Source organism: Tubulanus polymorphus, chromosome 3 (assembly GCF_964204645.1).
Source record: "Tubulanus polymorphus chromosome 3, tnTubPoly1.2, whole genome shotgun sequence".
NCBI classification, from domain to species: Eukaryota; Metazoa; Nemertea; class Palaeonemertea; order Tubulaniformes; family Tubulanidae; genus Tubulanus; species Tubulanus polymorphus.
This window is the reverse complement of record NC_134027.1, coordinates 12,865,735-12,893,077: the sequence shown is the minus strand read 5'-3', so window position 1 is coordinate 12,893,077 and position 27,343 is coordinate 12,865,735. Positions and strand designations below refer to the sequence as shown.

At 36.8% G+C, this 27,343-nt stretch overlaps 1 protein-coding gene across 3 annotated transcripts in view; it reads left to right on the top strand.

The window, feature by feature from the left end:
* Window positions 1-27,343, top strand: part of LOC141901316 (isoleucine--tRNA ligase, cytoplasmic-like) — a 74,416-nt gene that overhangs the window by 19,136 nt on the left and 27,937 nt on the right. For all 3 annotated transcript variants that reach the window (XM_074788475.1, XM_074788478.1, XM_074788476.1), the window contains 14 exons: window positions 2,212-2,368; window positions 6,378-6,497; window positions 8,475-8,694; window positions 13,339-13,467; window positions 13,673-13,818; window positions 17,307-17,402; window positions 17,504-17,626; window positions 18,185-18,276; window positions 21,030-21,128; window positions 22,214-22,414; window positions 22,587-22,781; window positions 23,078-23,164; window positions 25,865-26,093; window positions 26,328-26,540. In XM_074788475.1, coding sequence (XP_074644576.1) covers window positions 2,212-2,368; window positions 6,378-6,497; window positions 8,475-8,694; window positions 13,339-13,467; window positions 13,673-13,818; window positions 17,307-17,402; window positions 17,504-17,626; window positions 18,185-18,276; window positions 21,030-21,128; window positions 22,214-22,414; window positions 22,587-22,781; window positions 23,078-23,164; window positions 25,865-26,093; window positions 26,328-26,540 — 2,107 coding nt within the window. The remainder of the gene's footprint in view (window positions 1-2,211; window positions 2,369-6,377; window positions 6,498-8,474; window positions 8,695-13,338; window positions 13,468-13,672; window positions 13,819-17,306; window positions 17,403-17,503; window positions 17,627-18,184; window positions 18,277-21,029; window positions 21,129-22,213; window positions 22,415-22,586; window positions 22,782-23,077; window positions 23,165-25,864; window positions 26,094-26,327; window positions 26,541-27,343) is intronic.

The window sequence follows — 27,343 nt, the reverse complement described above, 5'->3', positions numbered from 1 at the left end:
AAATTGACAATGATTTTTCATTCGCTGTGCTGAAAATTGCATGTCGATGCGCCGCGTCGTTTGTAGTATTTACTGCGGAGCTGTGATCCTAGCGCCCTCTTCTTAGTAACATGTGAAGCTCCCAAAAATCAACAAAGCCGTTAATCTTTAGATCAAGGATATTCTGTTAATAAAAAAGATTTGTTAGAAAATATTTGAATTGAAATTAATTATGCATATGCTCGGGATTATCTTGACGAAAAAAAACGTTTGTATCAATATGCAGAGGAATTTTAAACAATTTTAATTCGCATTAAAAACACCATACATGTCGACCAATATTGTGTAGTATATATATAATTGAATTCGAACACTGCTCCTGTTAGTGGCTGACTCGCTACGAACCTGTCTACGCGTGGGAATTGAATGCCCGGCTGCAGCCGAACTTTTCTCACGATTCCAAACTATAATTGACCAAATAGCAGAACAGCCAACTAACTTGAATAAACATCCAATCTATTTCGGCTTGCCTAGACAAATACTTAAGAATTCAAAAAATAGACTTATATGTAATAATGTCATATCAGTTCTGAAATGGGCGCTGTACAAAAATCACCGTAAAGCATGCGACGGAGAACAACAAATAGATCTAAAAAACTATGCTAGGAATTATATTGTAAATAGATTAAAACAAGAGATTACTCACAAAAGAAACATACATTTGTGGACCCAAAATGAATCCCTAATCAAAATAAGTGGAATGGATTTGGTAATAAATGGAAACACTACTCGATACAATTTATGATATACTGTAAGCTTCGTATACTCCCTACGACTACTATCTGTCTTTTTTGTAGGGGGTTTCGAAATGCAATATCATGTATAGTATGTTTGTGGCTGGGCCGACGTAAATAATGTATTATTGATATGATATGTATATTTGTATATTTTTATAGAGATTTGTTAATTATGTAAGTATGTATATATTGCAGAAAGTTTAAACTTTTAGATACCAATGTATAGTATGTAAATAGGATTCTGTACCGTTGATTGTATATAATACTCCGAACTTAGAAATAAAAAAAAATAAAATAAATTAATTAGAAAAATTGATTAGAAAAAATTTTAAAAACATGAAAATTTTTTTATATCATATTAAGAAAGAGTAGGAAAACATAAATCGAAATGAGACATCAGTGAACTAAGAACTTTCCCTCTCGGCCGTAAGGTGTTTTTACACCTAATGCACGGAGCTTGAGGTAATTTTCTTTTTTGACCTGCAATCTCTCGCTACAATCATGTAACAACTATTCAGTCCCCCACCTGACTCCAGTGGGTGCGTTGTAGATGTAATGGAGCTTTCCACTAGCAAATAAAGTAAGATAAAAGTAAAAAAAAAAATTAGAAAAACTGTCTACGCGTTGGAACCGTCTTATTGACATCGGTGTCTTGCTTGCACTACTGCTTGAGGCTGAGGTAATGTACATGGTAGATATGTGGCCGGCTGTGTCAACTATTAAGCTCATCTCCCGATACAGCTAGATTTGATTTCAGCTTCTGCGACAAAAATATGAATATGACATCGCAGATGCTTTTGATTTAATGAAACCTTATAATTTATTAGGAGGCTTATAATTTATAATGATTATGTGTATTTCATTTCAAAATCAATTAGGCCTACTTAAAATGGGTTACGTATTTACCTTCTCTTCCTTGTAAACAACTGTTTGTCATTAAAAATCTAATTACCTTATACTTTCATAACATGCATTTCCTTTTATGTCAAGTATAAGCTGATAGAGCACCTTGATAAACCAATGTATGGTCTAGTATGGTAGATACGATTAACTCCTTCAATAAACTAACTTCTGCGCTGAATCTAACAGTGCCCATGGGCACCTTGTTGTTTTGGAACTGTATTACTGTGGCGAAATGATAATGTTTTTCGGAAAAGCCAGATTGAAAGTGCATGTTACAATGAAAACATTGACGGAAACATTGGTAAAAATATATTTACCTGGCAGCCAGTGTAAAAAATGGAAACTCCACTGCCTATCCACTGTGTCATTTCAAGACCAATTTAAGTTTTTCAGTTGTGAACTTACTACCAAAATTGGCTTTGAACATGACATTCTTGCAAATGTATCAAAATAGACATGTAACATTATTGCTTAAGACATTTTAAAGAAATATGCTATTTACCTAAAAATGAATTGATAATTTGTTTTTAAGGTATACTTTCTATGATGGACCTCCCTTTGCCACTGGTCTACCGCACTATGGACACATCTTGGCCGGAACCATCAAAGACATAGTTACGCGTTGGGCACATCAGAGTGGATTTCATGTTGAAAGAAGATTTGGATGGGATTGTCACGGCCTGCCTGTGGTAAGTAAAAATGAATTAGATTAAGCCCTTAACGTCTTCAACTCACACTTCACCTGACCTGTGTCAGCGTTTTGGCTGATATGGCTAGAATTTTCAAGTGCGCTTGCAATTACCTCCAAAATTATTCAATGAAACCACTCTATACAGTCATTTTTTGTCCACTTGGACTTAAAGTCACAGAGGACTAATTGCATTCACTGTGAAGTCCCAGTGAGTTATTGTGTTCACATTTTGTCCATTTTCACATAGAACCCAGTTATTCTGATGAGTTCTAAGATGTTCACTCTTTGGTTTAGGCCTATACGTAGGCTATAATGGTTATGCCCTCAACATATCTGCAGCCTAAAAACTGGCCCACTGATGCTGGCCATTTTTCTTCATCAAAATGAGCCCTTCTTTACAGGGTTTGTACTTATCAGCGATTCCAGGAATTTATTTCACCTATAGTTAAGGCAGGCTTTTTCCGTTAAAATCAGGGATAACTCATCGAATCTCAGTATCAGAGAAATTTGTCTGAAAAGGGACTGTTCGGTACGTATGCAGGCCCTAGGTAGGAACTCAGTGGCAAAAGTGTATAGTAGGTAGCTATTTAAAAAGCGTACGTACTTATATATCAAAGTGAGAACTAAATCTTACACTGAATGAGGGTAGAAATTAATTAATCATACATTAATGGATGCACTACGAAACGGCTGATTCTAAGCTGGGTGGTTGAAGCAATCATAAGAGACAATGCTGCACTGGGAATATTAGTGGCTTGTGAAATGATACTTGAAAATTAATGCACCCAAAATAAAAGCCAAATGATTGAAAAAATAAAAGCTATATAAGGCTAAACAAAAATGATACCTTGTTTCGCAGCGGCTGGGTCATTTTTGTAAAACATGATAAAATTGTAATGTAAACATTTCATTTCTAAAGCGGCCGGGCCGGGTCTGTTAGGCCTATGGTAAAATTGAACACGATTTAAGAAAAAGTAATGTATATGGTAGTTAGGCGGCCGGCCAGGTCATCTTTTAAGCTCAGCAGAGCGGAGAAACCAGGTATCAATTTTTTTTGCCTAATAATAAAAGCTTTATTTGTACTTTGATAAACAGACCAGTAGACTACCAACAGGTGTTTGTTTATGTTTTATACTACATGATCAATCATTGCGTACTATAGGTGGACAACGGCAATATAGTACAATGCGCGTACACAAAGTAGGACCTCTAAAAAATGTCCTATTTCTTGCGTACGTACTTGAATAGTCAGTCCCATACATAGTTTTCCATTGTACCCATATGCTTTAAGCAATATGTTCCTTTTAGGCAAACTGACAATTGTTCTTTAATTGTCAAACACTTCAATTATACGATAATGAGATGAAGGCTGAAATAATAAGCATGGCACAGTGCCCTTTATAGAGAAAGGAAACAATGAAATGCAGCCATGAGTTGTAGACCACTAGTTGTAGACTGCGCTCGGGTAGCTTACGACATGAACTAGCAACAACTGCCAGCAACTGATTAAAACGTTTTACGTAAATCAGCTGCGCACTCAGGTTGCCTATGACCGTTGCTGCAACGCACGATTCAATTGATCATGTGATCTGTTCAAAATAGCGCAGCCCATGTTTATGAGCGTGTATTTTTATTTCTGACTGAATATTTAGTTCAAATATTTCTTGAGCAAATTAAGCAAATTAAGTCATGTCTCATTGCAGGGATTCGTCAATTCAATTCGATTCAATCTGCTGATAATAAGGCGATAAAGTAGTTTGTCATTTTCGTTCAAAAATCACTTTAGAGTCTATTTCAAGATGAAGACTGTTCTATTTATCAGTGTTTATAGAATGAACAATTAGTCAGTTATTGACAAAAACTGGCCCAAATAGAATTGTTTTAATAAACATTATATAGCAGGACTCGAACCCATAAACAGTGGCAAAGTGAAGGTCATTTTAGTTGGATATCAGAACCCAGTTGCAGAAGTGCTCAGGTCGACAAAAACGCTCACACAACTAGTGGTAGTCGCTGCGACGCGTTGCTGAAAGTTCAACATGTTCAACTCATAGCGACTGGCAGTTTTTCCGTCGCTGTCAGTTGTAGACGCGCTCAGGTCGCCGTAACTGGCAAAAAACCAGTCGCTGATGATCGCTGCCAGTTGCTTGAATTACTGAGGCGCTGACCTAGTTTTCCTTGCACCACTAAGATACTACTTTAGCCAAATGCATGTATGTTGTTTATTGATGACGTATGTCTAGTTCATTCTACAATTCTCTAAGAAGCTGAATTTGGAAAAAGGGCCTCTGAAATTTATAGGAAGTTTTTTTTTGCATAAAACTTAAACACTTTAACTTAAACATATCAGTTATAAAAGGCTAATCAAACAGCAAGGTGTCCTCTGTGATTGGATAAGCTGCAGAAATCAGCAGGTGTTCAGATGAACAGATGATATTGTCTACTGTTTTGTTTCCGGGTTCAATTTTAAGATTACATATTGTATTCTTAGATAAATTTCAGTAAAAGTTTATGGGAGGAAATTTTTTGAACTTCGGAAACTGTATCCTTGACATTGTGCAAAGGTCAGGAAGAATAGCCCAAATCGGCACTAGGCATCGATGACCTTGATATGCTAATTAGCCATGTGCTTGAATTGCAAATTCACTCATACAAACTTTATTTTGCAAGAAAACATTAAATCCATTCCAATTTTATTTTAATGAAAGAAATTAGGCCTACATCAAATCCAATTTAGTTTTATTCCGCATTCAAATTAATCAGAAGGAAAAACATTTTCCTGGCTATTCGAAAAATACTAAAGAATCTGATCAGTGGTCGCTGCTAAACCAATAGGGCAATAAGACACCATCCTGGTAACTTTGAATATTTTTAGACACTCATGTGGGAATGATATTTATAGCCACTGCCTAGAAGCCCTTGGGCTTCTTGTTGCCATTTGTAGTAGCTATACATATATATAATCATAATCAATTGCAAATCTGGACGTATCGGCCCCACTCTGTGTGGTGGCGCCACTGCGCGGGATTTATGCGAAGCAGCAAACACAAACATGGCCACTCTCTCAATTTTCAATGATAGAAATCGTGTGTGCATTTCAATTATTTCGGCTGTTAGGGTTTTAAGGCACAATATAAGTTGATGATGTGATATGGCGATGTTAATTAATGATAATTCCGCAGTGAAGCTAGTGACGAACGGTGCCGATTGAGTGTACAGCTGCCAAAAATACTGAAATGTGCGTGGTTGCGTGAATTGCAGACGAAACATGAAGCCTTAACGGCCGTTTAAAAAAAATTATACCTATCGCAATTATAAAATAAAAATGAGATAGAACCTAAGTTAAAATTCTGGCCATTTCTAAAATGTTATTACTAATTTTTAGTCAGTGCCGAACGTTTAGTTTTCCAACAATAATGAGGGGTGGTAGGTAGTCATGCAATTCAAGTCATCATTTATTACACGTTACTTCCGTCTTGAAAATCTCGCGAGTCCTGGACCAAACCCCATTGAACAATGTGATCTATGTGCTGGCCACAAATGCACACAGATCACACTACACTACCCATTACACACTCCAGTACCCACAGCTTTCATATATCCATCCAAATATTTAGAGTGTCTTTCTTCCTGGATCCCAAAACATGTTCTATGGTTGTGGCAAGTTTCAAGGACATCAGTTTTTGTATATGTTTACCAAAGGGGTGTTCAATGCCTTAATTAAGTGGTATTTCAGTGTGTATTGGTACCACGTTTTATAAACAAACAAAAAAATAGAATTACGCTAAATCTTAGATTAACTAGATTGAGGCACTTCATCCATAGAAATGCTCAAAGATAAGAAATTGATTGAAGTATACTTGATGTGGATAATTGATTTTGTGAGAGAAAAGATGGTTGATATGAATATGGATAAATAAATTGATACTCAATTGTCATTTATTGAGTATCATGTAAGAAACAAAAATATCCACAGGTCATGTTACTTTCAATAATTTTCATTTCAGGAATTTGAAATTGATAAAACCCTGGGTATTAAGGGCCCGGAAGATGTGAAGAAGATGGGTATCGATAACTACAATGCTGAATGTAGAAAAATTGTAATGAGGTATTCATCAGATTGGGAGGTATGTAGGTCGATGAATCAATGAAATTGATTGAATAATACTGGATATCGACAAATTCAAGTTCTTGAATTACTCGTTTGATGGCGATAGTCAGAACCGGAAATTGGAACCTAAATCTGCCATGTTCTAGTTCATTTGCAATAAAAATCTCTCGCTTCAAGTTTTTAGTTAGCGATATTTTATTAACTATACATAGGCACGCATAATCCTTTAAGTATGATATCCTGACAATGTGTTAAATTTGATAAAACCTCACTTTGAACGCTTAAGATCATTAGAAATGTCGAAAAACTACCAAAAATCACAAATTTAGCGATGACGCTGGAAGCAGCTGACGGAAGTAATGACTGGTGCCTGGTGGCATCACTTTGTTGTTGAGTTCAAGATTCTAAGGTGAATTCATTGCAGTCACTGATAAATATGAGAAAATATTACGAAATAAAATTGATTTTAGAAGGACTACACTCATGGATTCATAATAAAAATGTGAAAAGTACCTGGACTCGAACCAACAATCGAAATTGGGCCGTCAAGTGCTGCCTCCATGTGATACCTGGCAACCAGTCTTTACATCTTCAGCCGTTGCAAAATGTTTTTTGATAATTTTAGGACACTTATAGTGATTTCTAGCCCTTGCAGTGAGGTTTTATCATATCCAACGTAGTGGTAGGATAACATATTTAAAAGATTACACGTGACGATATATAGTAAGTAAAATATCGCTCATTGAAAACTTGAAGGGAGAGAGTTTCATTGCAAATGAACTAGAGCATGGAGGATTTAGGTTCCAATTTCCGATTCTGACTAGCGCCATCAAACGAGTAATTGAGGAACTCGAATTTGTCGATATGCCGTATTCTAATCATGAACAAAAATGGTATGATTAAGTTTTCCACTAATGTTATTTTTTGTGTCAAATCAGAAATCATTTACTTTTGCTTTAGTCTGTGCACTAAATCTTTCGTGACCAATTCTCAATCTGCATAGTGTCTCCACGGGTGTCATCACATGATCTCTGGTGGTGGCCATTAAGAAATATTTCTTGCTTTTCATTGGCTGTTGAATCAAAGATTCTTGGCGATCAATTGCTCAGTGACCAAATTAGAGGAATGCAGATAATTTTGTTGTTGAATCTCTAGCATGCCAGGTATTGGGTGATCTTATAACAGATTTGGTGATTTACAGGCAATTTTCATAGCTGCCACAAGTTGTCAAGGGATTATCAGATGTACATCCCACATGAGAATGGCCTAAAGATAGTCCAAAATGTAAGGGTCACTCTGAATATTCCTTGATAGCTACAGGCTCTGTAAATTGATTAAACGCTGTATGTGTGGATGTATGATTGGACCGATTTTTCATAAAGGCCCTCATATTTTTCGGGCTGGGGTGCTGGAAATTTTACTTCGCCATGATCAATGAGCTGCACACCATCTCTAATACTTGTGTATCATACTATTGTCGATGTCTCAAGCCAGCAATCCAATTAATCTTCTATTCATTCAAATAGCATTTAGATGATAACGCAAGGCCGATTTTGTAGCGTTTGAATTTATGTTTAAAATTTGATGTGTGCCAGTAGTCATTTTGATGAAGAAAAACTTGTCTTTACATATGCAGATCCACTTGACAGGGATAATCCGATTTCATGGCTATACCTGCTCTGCATGTCAATAATTTTTGTGAACTGGTTGTTCACTGGCCATATACTGCTAAAGCTATGGTTTATTTTAATGGAATAGGCTGGCTATGGCTGCTGGGTGGTGTATCCTCGTTCGCACAACGGATGAGCTAATGCGAGACTTATTTACAGGGTTCTGTTTTTGGGCCTTTATTGTGAGTGTATGTGTTGGTATCGAGCTAGCTGCCATTACATACCTTAATCTCGCAAGATCAATATGAACGATGATGCTTTGACCTAACAAGGCTTTTGGTCCTCTAGTTAATCAACTGTAACGATCATTTACTTTCTTGCAGAAAATTGTTACAAGGCTTGGTCGATGGATTGACTTCAAAAATGATTACAAAACCATGTATCCATGGTTTATGGAAACCATTTGGTTCAATTTCAAGCAGCTCTACGATAAGGGTCTTGTATACCGTGGTTTCAAAGTTATGCCATTTTCCACAGCATGTAATACACCTCTATCTAATTTTGAATCTGGTCAAAATTATAAGGATGTGGTTGATCCTGCAGGTGAGCTTTTAGAATCATAATCATAAGCAGTTATAGCACAGCTTAGAATAAACTTAAGAAAATTGTACATTGTTTACATGTTGAGGAAATCGTGTTCATGTCTATTGTACTAATTGAAATACATCGTGCACGTGATTGGAATGCATTTTTTGAAAGCTGATGCAACAATATACAGCTTGCATTTTTATCTAAGTTGATTTCTTTGCAAAATGCCAATCAATTTGCATTTCACACCTAAACCAAATGGAAAATGAATGGTAATGATCAGAGATGTATCCTTGATAATTGAAGGGTGAGACATTTTCAATGATAAGAGCATTTTACTGGACTGAGCATTTTTAAGAAAATAGATACCAACAGCTGCATTTAAGAGCGAATTTGACACTCAAAACAGCTTATTCAGCATACCTGAGAGAGAAGGCGTTTACTAATAACACCAATCAGGGGACAAAATTTTGGTGGAGATGGGGCTAGGGTTGAGATCAACTCACTCCACAGAATTCCAGTCAAATACCACCTTCCTCAGGGACCATCCATTTTGTACGTATACAAAAATCTGCCGATTTTTTATGGTCGAAGACCATATATAGATCGTTGCTGGTAAAAAATTCTTCCGTTCACCGAACAACACCCGTAGTATATCTACTGCCATGGATATAGTCCCATAATGCTGTATCGATATAGAACTGATAATCCGATAAAAGGTTGTCTGTAACGCGTCATTTGCCTATATCCATGATCCTAGCTATGAATATCATAGCCTGTTGTACCTAAAGGTCCCAAAATCGTGATGAATTATGGAAAGTTTTGAGGCGCATGAAGGGCTCACCATATCATTGAATTGTCTACATCGGTTACCCAGTGATGAAGTGTTATCCCCATGACTATCCTCACAGGTGCGCTTGCGCACTGATACATTCGTAAGTAGTTCATAGATACTGCCCAGTGCGTGGTTTACACTGAAAGGAAGAGTATCGGTAGGGTGGTCTCTGCTGTGTTCGTCGGTCGCTAGCCCGGATTTTATTTCTTGAAAGCACTGCGAGTGAAGGATTTTCTTCATGCAATGAAAATTACCAGTAATGCCAACCGGTATCACATATATCTACGCAAACTACTCCGTATTCTCGGGAATACCCCGAGTTAGCACGTGTAGTTGGCTAGTGACTTAGTGTGTAGAGACAGCAGTGCTGTATATACAGCGAGATAGGCTGCTGTGCTGCGTCGGGCCTAAAACACAGGCCGACTCGGATTGACTAACGCAATAAATCAACTGTTCGGCGCGCAGGTAAAAAATGTCCGTTACTTTTTATTTGGGGAAAATTTACTGGCGCGTATTTAATGCCAAGACGAACTCATCAGGCCTGAAGCCCTAAGGGGGATGTTTAGAGGATATTTGGAGCCAATCCAATGTCATCATGTGGTCTTAGTCGTAAGTATAACTACCACTTCAGTCGTAGTAGTGCCTGTCCCATGAACTACATTCATTCATTGAAGCGTCACGCATGCTCAGAGAACACACTTTCATTGACTATCGTGTGGACTATACCATTATGGAATATAGGGTGGGTAGGATTGTTTGGGTAATTACACTATACTTTGTAGGGAAGTTGGATATGGCCTCTGCGCTGACACTACATCGTCAGCCACGCATTTTATTATTGAAACAGATTATTACGTTGAAATAAAGTAAAATAATAACACTTATAGAACAAATCAATTTATTTTTCAGGATTTGGGGAAAAATAGGACCACTTTTGGCTGGGGGGCGGGGAAATGTCCGTTAACAGTATATAAAACAGCCTCACGGAAACCCTGGAAACATAAATTTGTTTTCACTGATGACATCTCATGCATCCGCTCACTACTATACTCTCTTCGACCTTATGGTCCTCCTGTTTACGTTCTTATCATAACACATTTTAGTTTTGTTTTCTGCTGATAGTGTATGATGCCTGGTATTATTTATGAAATAATGCAAATAAAATCATTTTTGATGTTGCAGATGTTATTGAAAAATTATAGAGAATGCCATAGAGAACACGAGGGGTCATGAAGAGGTTTTTGAAATATGGCTAGGAGTAGTTAACGGTTAATGGTTGAATGTTCAAGAAATTTATTTTTCATTCTTCAATTACTGTAAAAACGAGACTTGATCAGCCGTGCTGATTTATTCTCAACACGGAAGTGTGACGTCATTATGAGAACCCAGACTAAAACAACATGGTGTAGTGTATAGAATTGGGTGTTACTAACAGTGATTAAAATGCAAAATAGTGACTGGATACATCAGATTCCAATCAAATGACTGAAGTTTATGGAGCCAACAGTTGTTAGTAATTGAGAGTCGAAATTGCTCTGATTTAATTTGGACTTGACTCCTCAGAAGTAATTAGCTACTATAGAGTATAGCATGTGGTGGAGCACCGAGCATTCGTAATCATTTGAAAGTCATTCCCATTTGTTAAAACCACTAGGAGGGGATGATTGATATAGACATGGTAGATATTTCTGTGGGCAGAGATAGTTTTATCCAGTACTATATGCTTCCCATAAAATCTTCCTAACGTGCGTCTATTACGGGGATGAAAAACTTCCGGGGAAAAGCGGATTGCCGCGGTTGGAGGCCCATTTCCATCATTCTTTTATTGATGTAGATCCGTTGAGAAAATGATGGGGACTACCTGGACAGGCTTTATCGTGATTGAGTTTGAGTTGATAATTTTACTTCTCGTGTGGAAACCACAGTTATTTCGCATATGATTGGAAGATTTGACTTGACTTGATTTGATTTGGATGGTCAGTTGAATTTCATTTCTCTTTTGTTAAATTGGATTTAATTATTGGAAAAACATTTCAGTTCATTTTTAGCCCACTTGGGACTTTGGTCCCAGCAGGCTATTGCGTTCACTTTTTGCCATCATCCGTCGGTCCGAATGAACCCTTGTGTAACTTTAATACTGGTATTAAAGGTAATTATTTGCCACAGGCTATGTGATTTATCTTTCTAGTATCTAGGTGAAGGTACACTTATATATATTTCAATAGCTTTCACTTGCATGCTGTTAGAGTTTGGGTTTGAAAAATACCAGAAAACGCTATGTGTGTTTGAAAATTACTAGAAAACGCTATGGGCTCTGGGTGGCGTGACACAAAATTTAATATTGACTTGACATTGCCTTGGCAAATTATTACCTTTATCCCTAGGGTCATAAATCTTTGGAAACTGATTCTGACAAAACATAGTATGCTTCATAGTATGTATGAGCATTTAAGACAGTGACCCAAAAAAGCCTGTTACATCTGTTTTGCAGCTGTATTTCAAGTTTGTTTTCCTTGAAATCTTAAGTTGATTTGATTTCTGGGAGGACTGCCGAACATTTATCCAGCAGGGGTTGGAGAAAATAGCTTTCCCTCAAATCGGCACCAGGCATAGTGACCTTGATAATCTAATTTTTCATGCGCGCAGATTGAAAATTCGACTGATTTTATTTCATATTCAAATCAATGACACTAATCAATTTAAAGCATTTGTTCTATCAGCCCGCCTGTATTACTTTGAAATAAAAGATCGTACTGTGTGAATTATATTGAAGCAAAAAGTATTTTGTCATATGAAGCTCAAATTTCATCAATTGATGAAAAGCTAATAATACCACAGGCTACTGTTGGTGCCCTTAAAGCTGTAGTGCGGGGCTCTTTTTGATTTCTGGTCGATTTTTAGGCCAGCCGTAGGCTGACCCTACTACTATACAAATGGAGCGAATTTAAATGACATGGTTTCCAGAGCAAAGGTTCTTTGTCTGTGCAACTGAGCATATCTTCATACAAATCATTCATTAAAGCATTATCCATTCTCCAAACTCTACGTAGCTGAATTTTGAAAGAAGGCCTCGTTAAAATTTATATGAGCTTTTTCGCGAATATCTGATCTGCAAAAATATTGGTTTTGAAAAGCCATTCAGAAAGCAAAGACTCCTCTATGATTGGCTTAGCCCCAGAAATCAGCAGGTGTTCATGTTAACCCGCGGTATCGTCTACCGTTTTACTTCCTGGTTTTATTTTTAGATCTAAAATTGTATTTCAAGATCGATTTCTGAAAAAGCTTTAGTTGATTTGCTTTTGGGTGGAATATTTTTATTAGCACTACAGAAAATATCATTGACCATTGTGCAAAGTCCGGAAAAAATAGCCTTTTCTTAAATCGGATAGATGACCTTGATATGCTAATTAGCCATGCGCTCAAACTACAAATTCAATCAAATTTGATTCTCTAAAAAATATCAAATCCAATTCAATTTTGTTTAATTGAGCAATTTTCAGAAAATTCAATTCTAAATCAATGGAAAAGATTTATCTGAGGTATTTGTTCCTGCCAGATCCAGTCGCTGTCTGTGCTACTTTTGTATTCTCCGATTGTATTGTGTAAATTATTTATTAGGTATTGACTCTCAGCTGGGAGTGTATTTTGACAAATTTAACCCACAGAATGCATCATCATTTGCCATTTTATGAAAAGCTGACACACTGGCCATAGTGCCCCTTGGGGCTCTTGTTTATGAATAAGTGTGGCTCCGGCTTAAACAATTATTCAATAACTAATGACCCTTTAAATGGCTATGCTACCAATGATTTTTATCTATTTAGTTATTGTCCAGATGCCATTGGAAGATGAACCAAATGTGGCATTGATAGCTTGGACAACAACCCCATGGACGTTACCAAGTAATTTGTCGCTATGTGTTAACCCAGACATGCAGTATTGCAAAGTCAAAGGTACGTAGGTGATAGATGACCCCTCAAGTCCATTGTTTATTATCATATCAATTGAATTTTAGAATCTTAAGAAGACTTCGGGCCTTTCATTTTTTTGGAAATTTGAAAAAAAATCTCTCTTTTCTAGGAAGGAATATTCCAGTTAAAAATCCTGAAAAGAATCGACTGTCCAATATTTGATTCAAAAAAGTACATTTTTTTGCAGATAAGAAAACAAACAATGTTTATATAATGATGGAAGCAAGACTTGAGGCCCTATTTAAATCAGATGAATGTGAAATCCTTGCAACATTTAAGGGTAGCACTTTAAAGGGACGCAGATACAAACCTCTCTTCCCTTATTATGAGCATGTAAGTTTTTACCGATTCCCCACTTGGTTCCTAGGAGAAGTAATCCCTCACAACTTCAGAATTAGTTTTAAATGTATATTTGGTCCACAAGGCTGGTTGTTAAAGTTCTTAGATAAAGTACACTCCACCTACCTCTATTTGGACTGTGATTTTAGGCCAGCCATAGGCTGAGCCTATTACTATACAAATGGAGTGAATTTAAATGACATGGTTTCAAGAGCAAAGGCTCTTTGACTGTGCAACTGGGCATATATTCATACAAATCCTTCATTAAAGCATTATCCATTCTCGAAAATCTATGAAGCTGAATTTTGAAAGAGGGTTTGTTAGAATTTATGTGAGCTTTTTTTGCGAAAATCTGATCACAAAAGTATCTGCTTTAAAAACCCAATCAGAAAGCAAAGACTCTTTGATTGGCTTAGCCGCAGAGATCAGCAGATATTCACGTGAACCCGCGGTATCATCTACCGTTTTACTTCCGGGTTTTATTCTAAGATCTGAAATTGTACATGAAGATCGATTTCTGTGAAATCTTTAGTTGATTTGGTTTTTGGGAGGAATATTTTTATTTGCACTACAGAAAATATCATTGACAATTGTGCAAAGTCCGGGAAAAATAGCTTTTCCTCAAATCGGATGGATTACCTTGATATGCTAATTAGCCATGTGCTCGAACTGCAAATTCAATCTAATTTCATTCTGCAAGAAATTTCAAATCCAATTCAGTTTTACCTTATTGAACAAATAAAAACATCAAATCCAATTCAATTTTACTTTATTGAGCAAATTTCAGAAAATTCAATTCTATAAGTCAATAAGACCAAGGGAAAAGATTTATCTGAGGTGTTTGTTCCTGCCAGCTCCAGTCGTTGTCTGTGCTACTTTTGAAAACACGATTATGTTTTGAAAAATCTAACCCTCAGAATGCATCATTTGCTATTTTATGAAAAGCTTGCAGGCTGGCCATAGTGCCCCTTGGGGCTCTTGCTTTAACTGAGTTAACCGACTTAGAGATCGGGGAAGGTTAAGATTTTTATCAGTAATGTTCATCTTACATAAAATATATGACAATTTACAGGTCTATTAGGCATTATCGATTCATTCAGGTCCATTTAATAGCTTATGGGGAAATATTATCAGAACATTAAGTTGTGGCAGGACCTCGAGGGGTTGTCCTTACATAGGCAGTGCAGAGAAAATCAATAGACTTATAATATTAATACATGGTCCGTTTTTGGTTTACCTTTGTCAGCAGTATGAGGTTGGCATTGAGCCAATTCATGTAAAATCCTGGTACATTTTTTTATGTGAGCGTTTTTTTCATTGGTTCTCGGGTTAAACAATGTATAATCGATGCGATTGAAGACATGACGAACCTCCGTCGATGACATGGTCAACTTTGTTTAAATTCGACGAAAAACTGTTTTTGGCGGGAAAATTCTTAGCTCTTGCGTATAAAATTGCAATGACTTTGATACGGGGCGTCGTCTCTACAAGCAAATGTGATTGGTTGTTTTTCGAGATAGACGGGAAATCCGGCGCTACTAAAATAATTATGGGAAAGCCATTTATGGCGAACATTTCATTGGACTTGGTGCCGTATATGTGCGAATTTTAAATGCTCATTGCTGGTGAGAATATAATTATTTCACATCGCCATAGGTATTGTTTCATTTCAATACCCGGTGATTGTGTTTATTGAGATTGAAGTAAAGCGAAAGTTCACTACACGCCTCCACGTGCGTGGGAGCGCTAACATTAGACTGTTGCACACACAAACACACTCATACAGACTACTATATGGTGATGCTGTGACGCTGATTGGCGCATGCACATTTGGTATGATAACAGGCTGAATAATCGTTGTAGCAGATGAGCGCTATGTTTTCTGTTTGATAGAATTTGTAATAAATTGTAATTTCTTGTGACCTGAAAATACTAAGCAGCAAACTATAGGTATTGGTCGAGGTCTGAATATTGTAGTGGTCAATTCCAGGATTTAAATGATCTAATACTACGCCCCGGTTTTAGCTTCCGCGGCCATACATTGGAAGAAATTTCGTTTCCAAGACTCAATATTCAGCCACCCTCTGATATGTGACATTTTATTTGAATATTTTTTCATATTGTGAAAAATATTTTTTCATATTGTGAAAAATTTCAATATTTTTTGAAAATATAAGATAGTTTCCAATGCCGTGCCTACCTGTACCCTACGAAATTTTGGACGTAGACCGACCATAAACAAATGTTTATCTTTGGTCTTATTTGACTACAAAATAATTCTTTAAGAAAGATAAAATACAATATAAACTTCTAGAACTTTGAAGTCACAAATAATCACGGGAATAATTATCACGGTTGGAGAGTAGAAATAAACGGAGAAAAAAATGTATTTCATTAATTTTTTGATGATCTATGGAAATTGTTCTATGCATTTAAACATCTTACTTTCACTGCTACATCAAATGTCTTGTGAAGACAATGATAAAGATACTTTATTTTAAACTACATGTATAGCATCATCACATTTGATACCACTCAGCCGTAGAGATTCGTGTTCAACGGGAATAGACTGCTTCATTTCTGTTGACACAAGGTCAGTTTAAAAAGTTAGCAAGGGCAGAGGATGGATTTGACCATGAAGTCCACCGAGTAAGAGGAAGGTGGTTTACCGGGGAGAACGGTACCAAGTAGGCGATGTATTTAGTATAGGAATATATAGGGATTAGGAATTTTTCGCTGGAATTTCATTGTGTATATTGTTTCACAGGTAGTAGGGCAAATGATACGTACGCCTTTAGTCCAAGATGTTTCATGTATGTCCTGAATAGCTCAATATTTCCCATGTTGCAAATTTAAGAAATGAATCTAGAGATTTGACTATGTTGTGAAAGTTGTCAAAATCCATCAAAAATATAATCAGGGATGAGAATTTCCCAGCGATAACAGGTTTTCTGCACAAGCTCCCTATGCTATTCAAAATGATGGGAATTGAAACACATGTATTGCATTGACAGGATTCGAACCTACTAGTTATATTCGCACCATCAACCATTCTGAGCTACTAGTTGAGTCGCTTTATCACTTTTCCAGTAACCAATATATGCTCCCTATTGTGCTTTCTAATCGCACCTCTTAGAAGGTGAGTCATGGGGAAAACACATCACCATTAAAATTGAACATGCTTACACACTTGTGCCAAGATTTCATCATTAATGCAAATCAATCCCAGAATAAAACGACTTTTGTGCTCAGAAAAATGTACTTAGTTGATCCTAATGGACCCATGGTTTTTTGGTTGATTTTTTTTTCAGCTTCACTTGAACATATACGTTACTGAAGTATTGTCTCAAAATTTTCATCCCCTCTTATCGAATCCACTCTTAATCGATACCGTGCCTTATTTTTGATCAAGCTTTTATACTTCGAGCCTCAATACCTTTGGTCCACTAGTCATTTATGTTTACTCCCTGAATTTATTTCAGCTGAAAACAAAAGGAGCATTTCAGGTATTGATTGATGGGTATGTCACTGCAGAAAGTGGAACCGGCGTCGTTCATCAGGCCCCATATTTTGGTGAGGTATGAATGTACATACTCTTGCATGTTTATATCACGCGCCAGTGTAAGCCATGTTTTATTAATTTAGGATTATTATCATTTTGTTAAATCTTTATCATCAGGATGATTACCGAGTTTGTTTAGCGAATGGAGTTATCACAAAAGATATGGAAATGATATGCCCTGTGGATGCAAGCGGAAGATTTATGAAAGAAGTGACAGACTTTTCGGGCATGTATGTGAAGGTCAGTGATATACAATTAGAAATACAAATATGTAAAATGGTGATAACAATTGTTCATGAGGTTTTGGATGATGTATTTGATAGAAGTACTGTACATGTAATCAGCCATGTGCTTGTATTGCAAATTCAATCAAATTTTATTCTACGTGATAAAATAAAATCCAATTCTGCTTTATTTTAATGAACAAAACCTCATCAAATCCGATTCAATTCTATTAAACATTCAAATCAATTAAACATCTCATTGTCAGTTTTACTATAAAAAATGATTGTCCTGTATAAATTACATGGAAGCAGATAGTGTATTTTGACAGATATAACACACAAATCCAGTGCGTCATTCATGAAAATTAAATATTACAGGCTGGCCATAATTCCCCTCTTGTTTTTAATACCCACCACACAATCTATAATCATGATCAACAACCAACCAATACAGCGTACTGCTTGATTTTTCTTCTTGATTTTTCTTTTACTCACCGTGTTTCGTGATTAAAACAGCCATGGAATTGTCTCCTCTGAATGTTTCTGCCTTTTTGAAGTGGATATATAATTTTAGGATGCTGACAAGGCAATCATAAAACATATGAAAGGAAATGGTAGATTGGTTCATCAAGGCACAATAAAGCATAGCTACCCTTTTTGCTGGCGGTATGTACATGCATTATGCCCATTCATCAACATTATACAACATTAAATCTCTATTTACAGATATTTAACATTAACAATGTGTGATCATAAAGAATTCTGTTGCTCATGTGGCTTCTGCATCTTTAGTGTCTATTGCATTCGAAGTATTGACCCATAAGCACTTAGAATTTCCCTCCACATCTGACTTATCCCTCTGCAGAACAACTTCCAATATCTGTCTCAGTACCGTAAAAACCGCCGTATAAGTCAAGTTTTTAACCCTTGATTTTACCACTAAATTATTGACCTCGACTTATACGCCGAGTACAGTTTTCTAATAAGTATTTTCAGGTCACAAGAAATATTGATTCTACCAGATAAAAACGACAGTGTTCATCTTCTCACTGCTATAACAGTTTGAATAATTATTCATGATGAATAAAGTTATTTAATGAAAAAAAACTTGTTTCATTTTGACACAGCTTCATTTTAAAACGATGTATTCATATATGCGCGCTCATAGCAGCGCTTAATACATTAGGCTATATATAGCATGTGACTCGCACTACTATATCACAGTATGGTAGTGTATACCTGAGTGTGTGTGTGTAACAGTCTATTGTTTAACACACAGCAGCAATCAGGCTGATGCGCGGCGGCGTGCGTGAAGGCGCACATCGTTATCAAAACAAACTATTCAAAATAATGATACAAGTAATTATTCTTCTAAGAGAAGGGACTCGACTTATAAGCCGGATATATGTTAAAATCATGAAATGTAGGTCTAAAAATCGACCTCGACTTATACGCCGCGTAGACTTATACGCCGGTTTTTACAGTATACCACCCTCTATATGGTGAATGGAAAAGTATACTGTCAAAACCTGAAAAATGACTCCCCATCTAAATGCCATTTTTCCTGAATTTGTTATTATGTCAATGGGATAATGCCATCCCTTCCCCTGCTTAATATCACTGCCAAAACATTTTGAGGTACATCTCCATTCTAATGTATAGGTAAATCTCCTTTGTATAGCTTAACACCATCAAAACTTTTTATTGATTCATGCAATCGCGCAATTTCTTGCTAAAGTTGTTTCCAAAATTTGCCCATGTGGTTGCCTTACGCACGAGGTTTGTCTTGATATTTGGTTATACATGTATTTTAACCAGACACGTGCAGCCAAGAAAGTGGCCTGGTCCGATTCAAGATGGCCAACTTGTGGCTATTAGTGATTGCTGAAATATCACTGGGTATTGATTCATACAATCACAAATTTTTTTGCTTAAGTTTTGTTAACGACATTTCTGTGGTTGCCTTATGCACGGGATTTCTTGATATTTGGATTATACATGTGTTTAACCCAGACACACGTGCAGCCCAAAAACTGGTCTGGTCGGGTTCAAGATTGCCAACTGGCGGCTATTTTTTGTTGCTGAAACACATCATTACCCCTCAGCTATAGGCAGCGAGGGGTATTGTCAGCTTCTGTCCCCATCCGTTCTTTGACAGATATTGTTCCAACTCCACAGTCTTTAGTCTTTGATTGAATTATTTAACCCATTTGTTATCAACACAGTGTATTGGGATTAAGTCCCCTAGTCTAATATATTATTGGGTTTTGAAAACATGCAGCAAGATTGTATTTTGTCCTGGTTCACTACTCAATATAAACCTCCGGTATAACGCCATACTCTGTATACCGCCAAAATCCTAAATCACCATTCGTGGTTCACTGTAGACACGCTTCATCTCAGTAGAACAGCTACCGACATTGGTATACTATTCTGCCATCTACATGAGAAGTTATGAATTAAAAATTTCTCCTGGATTCAAAACTGAAATTTTCCTTTTTGACAAAGGTATGCTCATGTCACATTGAAGAGTCTGCCACATCAGAATTGTCAAAGGCTAAAATTTGTCAGTAACTGGTGCCTAATTCTATAATCTCTGTTTGAGAACCATTTCGCCAATCATAGTACTATGGGCACAGTCATCTTTGAATCGAAATACTATTTGACCTTGTAATGTCTTTGCTCAAATGTCTGGTGAATCTGATGTATCGGCTTGTCCAGTGTTGTCAAAATGTAACTGATTGGGAGATAAGGCAAAGCAGTGACAGATCCGCCAGCAGCGCTTGGGGGAGCTTGAGGCGGATGTTGCTCCCCATGATCAAGGGGAAATTTTGATTTTGTGGTATTTTCATGCAATCAATTCTTAAGCCTTAATTAAGAGTGGTACTGATACATCAGCCGAGTAAATTCTCCAAAAAGGATGAATCTATTGCCACTGATTGTTAGCAACCAGATCTAATGAAACAATTTTGAATTGAATATGCTATCATATATTGATTCTATTGTTGCCTGTTTATTAAAAACAAATGATCATTTTATTTGCTGCCAACTGACCTCAGATTGTTGTTACAAAATGACAACAATGACGATTGTCAGCTTTTCTTTGCCATTGACAGTGGTGCAGGAAATCCAGCAGATGGCAGTTCTATACAGTGGCGAAAAGAACATAATCTTTTGAAAAAATTTTTTGCTGGCCAGTAACTGAAAATTGTCTGGACAGTTAAACTTACTGGTTATTGGCACATTTTGACAACACTGTTGTTAGTGAACCTAAAGCCACACTTGTTGACTTGTCAGCAAAATGTTTTGGCAATCGTTATTTTGGAAGAAAAACATGAATTCACAGCCACGAATGGGTTTAAGTTTCATTACATGACAATTGTAATCTAATTACATGTAATATAAACATTCTTCTCCAGGTCAGAGACTCCTCTTATCTATAAAGCTGTGCCAAGTTGGTTTGTGCGAGTTGAACATATGACAGAAAAATTGCTAGCAAATAACAAGGAAACTTACTGGTAAGTTGAAATTTGAAGGCATAATCTCTTGTATTATAATCTCATCAAACTAGACTTCTTACAACACTATGGTCTTTGGATCATTTTTGGGCTGAATTCTGAGACCTGTATCTTCATTGTAATTTTCCAAATTAGACTTAGATTTCACGTGGGTGTACTTTAGGAAGGGAAATTTTATGTGCTGAATAGGTTTTCAGCACCTATCTTATTTTCATCAGATATCTTCATTAAGTCTCTCTGGTGGAGGCAGGACATCGTATTCTTCTAGTTTGCACTGTCCAACGTCCACCAAGCACTGTCGGTTGCCCCCTTGATGTAATAGCGCAATACTGACACCAATTATTGATGGAGTTTTTACCCCTCGCCCGTAGGACACAATCGGTGTTGTTGCCCCTGTGTCTGTCGTACACGTCGGGTGGGCGGGCATGCGTGTGCGCATATATTGTGACAGCTCCACAGCCACTCTATGGTTTGTCGTAACCCCTTGATCCCCCTATCAACAATTGCGCAATAAAACTTAATTTGAATTTGCATTTGTATCTTTTCAGTTAGTTTTCCGTTTTTCTGCAAATTTTGCTCTCCTAAGCTCAGGATACATTCATTTGATGAATAAATTCTGGTTATGAACAATATATAAGATTTTTTGCTTCGATTGATGACGTGTTTAATCGCGTTTTCGAGTGGTGAAACATTATCAAATGGCCTCCCAAGTAGACATATTATGAAAATGTAGGATGTTTTGAACAACTTAAACGGATTTCACGGAAATCCTTTGGAGATTTCAGGAGTAGTAGCGAATTTAAATTGAAGAACCCCAAACTTCAAATATGAGCCCCTATGGATATTTCCTTATATTTTCATTGGTACCTCTTACACATTTCATAACTTCAATTGATTTTCAACATCATTATCCTTAATATTTGATGACCGGGGGCATTGAATATTGAAAATGTCAGCATTGCACCAAGTGGGCATGGTGTCCATGAACCTCTTTCATGATTTGTTCATCCCAAAATCTATATGTACAATCTGGAAGATGATATGAATTTAAAGAATGGAAGCAAACTTCATACATTGAATTTCAGGGTTCCCGATTTTGTAAAGGAGAAACGTTTTGCTAATTGGCTCCGTGATGCCAGAGATTGGGCTATTTCAAGAAACCGTTACTGGGGAACTCCCATCCCTTTGTGGATGAGTGATGATGGCGAAGAAGTTGTTTGTATTGGATCGATTGCAGAACTTAAGAATTTAACCGGGATTGATGTCAAAGATCTGCACAGAGAAAGGTAAATATTTGGGATGTTGTGTGTTGACATGCTGAGCCTATTGTATTGCCCCATGTGGATGTATGTGAAAAAGTACATTTACATATGTCATTTATGAAGTTAAGTACTTATATTTCATTCGGACCTATTTATAATGTTATCCTCACGATTGCTGTCCTATTTCTCTTTTTAGCATTGATAAAATTAAGATCCCTTCAAAACTTGGAAAAGGGTACCTACATCGCGTTGATGAAGTCTTTGATTGTTGGTTTGAGAGCGGCAGTATGCCTTACGCTCAAGTGCACTATCCTTTTGAAAATAAAAGGGAATTCGATGATAATTTCCCTGCAGATTTCATCGCAGAAGGCATCGATCAGACCAGAGGATGGTATGTTGTGTGATTTTGATGTTCTGTCTTGTTACCATTCTAGGAACTTGTATTTGGTGGATTGTTTCTACTAAGTGGATTTTATAGTGAACAATCAGTTCTCCACTGGGCCTGCTGTATGAAATGTATGTTTTAGCAAGTCTGGTGAAAATGTTGGCCTTTGCAAGTTGAAGGGTTCCCTTTTGATTTGGCGTGGGCATGCCAAAGCCACTGTTAAAAAGGCATTTTACTGAGTAGATAAGTAGAATATTCTTTCTATGGATTTCATTTCTTTTGTTGTGCAATGTATTTTTCAGGTTTTATACACTATTGGTACTATCTACGGCTTTGTTTGATAAGCCACCATTCAAGAATCTAATAGTAAATGGATTAGTTCTTGCATCGTAAGTATATTTTTCAGAATGAGTTTTTGGTTTATCTTTGTTAGCGATATTGAAGTTGGCATTGAGCCAATTATGTAAAATCACGGTAGGTTTTTTTTGTGAGCATTTGTTTCATTGGTTCTCGGCCCAAACGACGTATAATCGATGCGATCGAAGACATGGGGAACCTCCGTTGATGACATGGTCAACTTTGTTTAAATTCGAAAAACTGTTTTTGGCGGGTAAATTCTTAGCCCTTGCATATAAAATCACAATGACCTCGATTGGGTGGCGTCGTCTCTGCGAGCGAATGTGATTGGCTCTTTTGGGGATATACGGGGAATTCCGGCGCTACTAGAATAATTATGGGAAAGCCAAAATGGCGAACGTTTCATTGGACTAGGTGCCGTGCGCTCACGAATTCCAAATGCTCATTGCTGGTGAGAATATAATTATTTTGCATAAACGCCGTAGGTATCGTTTCATTTTGATACCCAGTGATTATTTTGATTGACATTGAAGTGTAAGTGAACATTCACACATGAGGCCTTCACGTGCGCGCGAATGCTAATCATTAGACTGCACACGCGCTCGCGCGCGCACGCACGCACGCACACACAATGCTCATACTACTACAGTATACACAGTATATAGTGATACTGTAATGCTGCTTGACTATAGGTATAGGTCGAAGTCTGAATATTTTAGTTGTAAAATCCAGGATTTGAAACGATCTACTTACAAACCCCGATTTTTTATTATAGTACCAGTATGTTACTAGCTTCCGCGGCCATACATTGGAAATGGTTGTCATGACTCAAAATTTAGCCACCATCTGATTTGTGATATATGAATTTTATTCGAATATTGTTCATTTTGTGCAAAATATCTTTTTTCAAATATGAAATAGTTTTCCTGCCAACCTGTACCCTATGAAATGTTAGATGTGGACCGTAAAGAAATGTATATGTTGCCCTTGAGTTGACTACAAAATAATACTTTCAAAAAGATAAGATAAAATGATAGCACTTTGATTTCACGAATTAAAAACATTTTTCATAAGCAATGCCCTTGCCAAACAGGCTTCAGTTTTCAAGGTAAACAGGACGTTGCCCATGAGCAATTTATTTGTCTTCTCTATCTTTTTCCAGCCAGTAGTTTCTTTATTAGCCCACTTGGGACTTAAGTCTCAGCGGGGCTATTGCGTTCACTTTTCGTCCGTCTGTCCGTAGACATATCCAGTTACTTAGGGAAGTTTTGAAGACGCTTCAATGTAATATCTTGATATTTGGGTTACACATGTATCTACCCTAGACACATCTTTGGCCCAAAAACTTGTCCTGTCAGAATCAAGATGGCCGGCTAGCAGCCATTGTTGTGTTCCAAAATCAGCACTTATAACACGTTTTGAACTTTTGGAGGGAAATTTTGAAGACGCTTTGGTCATTGCTTGATCTTTCGTATTTATTTGAATCTTCCCAGGGCCAATCAGCATAACAAAAATTGGGTCGATCGGACTCAAGATGGCCGTCCTATGACCTTATTAGTGCCCAAAAATGTCAATTTTTGCCCGAATTTTGAGTCCTGTAGCTTCCTACTGGTTTGCCATTTCTCATTGCAATTGCTGATGGGTATCCTTTGGAAAGGGATGTTTAATACATCAGACAGGTAATTTTGATTGGCCAATTATGATGCAATTGGCGGCCATCTTGGTGTCATCAGTACCCATTCATAAGTGGAAAAAATTTTTTCAACATTATATTGATACCTCAGCATAATTTGAATAAGAAAAGTGTAGCTTATAACGTGTTCTATGATTGTGATGAGTTTCAAGGTCATTGGTTTTTGTATATGGTCAACAGGGGGAATTGAATAATGCAATATCTTAGTATTTCTTTATTATATTTGTACCAATGCATAATTTGTTACCACAATCAATTGCAAAGTTGTAGCTCATGACATCGTCTATGATTGTGGTGAGTTTTAAGGACATTAGCTATTCTATATGGTCACTAGGGGGTGCTGAATAGTATAATAACTTAGTATTTCCTTATTATATTGGTGCCTAGGCATATCTTGTTACCATGATCGATTGCAAAGTTGTAGTTCATGACATGTTCTATGATTGTGGTGAGTTTCAAGGTCATTGGGTTTTGAATATGGTCACCAGGGGGCACTGAATAGAATAACTTTGTATTTCCATATTAAATTGGTAACGAGGCATATTTTGTTATCACAATCAATAACAAAATGGTAGCTGCTGACATATTCTATGATTGTGGTGAGTTTCGAGGTCATTGGTTTTTGTGTATGGTCACCAGGGGGCGATGAATATTGAAATTGTTCGATTATTGAGCATTTAAAACCAGTTCCCAAGTGGGCATGGTGTCCCTGGACCCCTAGTCTGAAACAAAATATATCATCCTTAAATCTCACCAGAAATGGTGTAGAGTTAAGTTTCATTACAAAGGGGCTCGTCTGGAAACCAGGCATAGGAGATTATTGTAATATGCAGTAAAAATAGATGTATCATTTAAACTGATGCCTCCAGTGCAGATTTAAAGTGATTTCAAGAAATTTGCAAATTTCGTAAAGAGTTGCTGCAGATGGAAGTGGATTTGGCATAATATGGGCAGTGAATGGCAGTGAATTTGGGTTAGCAGTGTCACAGTAAACCCTTGATTTGTATTACCACTATATGTGTACATATTTGTCTAAAAGGGATGGTCAAAAAATGAGCAAACGTAAAAAGAACTACCCTGATCCATTGGAAGTGGTGAACAAGTATGGAGCTGATGCTTTGAGATTGTATTTAATCAATTCTCCTGTGGTACGAGCTGAAAGTCTGAGATTCAAAGAGGATGGAGTACGTGATGTGTTGAAAGATGTATTTCTTCCATGGTATAATGCATACCGTTTCTTACTGCAAAACATTGAAAGGCTTGAAAGGGTAATGTATACGATAAGGTTATTCTACAGTTGAAATCGATTATGTTGTCACTATTTTTGGGTCCCAATTTGTGTATTGATTTCTATTTCAATTTACGAAGTGTAGCCGTGATTTGGATAGTGTTAGCATAATGGTTGTCCCAGCTATGATGACTTTAAAAAGTTTGACTCTACATTACAAAAAAAACGTTCAATGGCATTTAATCGTCCTGATTAAGCTTACTGTTAATTACAGGAAGAAGGATTTGCATTCACCTATGATGAGGATTCAGTTGTCATTTCCACTAATTACATGGATCACTGGATTCTTTCCTTTACCCAGTCTCTCATTAAATTTGTTCGTCAAGAAATGGCAGCTTATAGACTGTACACTGTAGTTCCTAAACTTATCAAGTTTGTTGACCAGCTTACCAATTGGTATGTTAGAATGAACAGAAAAAGATTGAAGGTAAGAGTTATTGATGATGATTGATTGGATATGTATCACTTGTAACCGTGTGGTTGTTGTATCGGCAGGCTGGCTGGGGAACTAGCATTTACACCAGTGGTACAGGATTCCATCCATCAGGAACAACAAGGCAGTTAAACCTTATATGTACAATCTTTATTGCATCCCGGAAGGAGAATGATTATCATAACTTTACATAGTCTCTATATACAGAATCATGAGTATAATGTGAGAACTAGGTGTCAGACAAGTTGTAGACATCTGGACTCACAAACTAACACCTAGCGACATATTTGAGAGACATTGATTAATTATTGATGAGCACTGACTAGAGCGAATTACTATGAAATCATATTTAGTAATGTCACATGTTGATTAGGATTAAAGCACATATTGATACTATATTCATAAGTTATTCACATTGTTAATATTATTATTATTGCGAAGCATTTCCATGTAGTAAGAGATATGAATGATTATGAACCGTTCCTTATGAAATAAGTATGAATGTAGATATATATGATTATGAAATATGTGACTTATATTAGGGTGACAGATGCCCCCTTGTCCAATTAAATTCGGTCCTCCAAATTTGCGGAAGACGTAGATGCTGAAAGTTCATCAAAACTCCTTCCACCACGTAAAACATGGAAGATTGAGATTCACCGCGCGAAAATGTGCAAACGCTGGGTAGTAACGGCCGGATTCTCAGTCATTCACGAAAGAGTTGCATGTTGTCATTATATACGGTCGATGTGACGATACGTTACTGTCATTTTGAATGATCTGCAGATGTGTTGTGT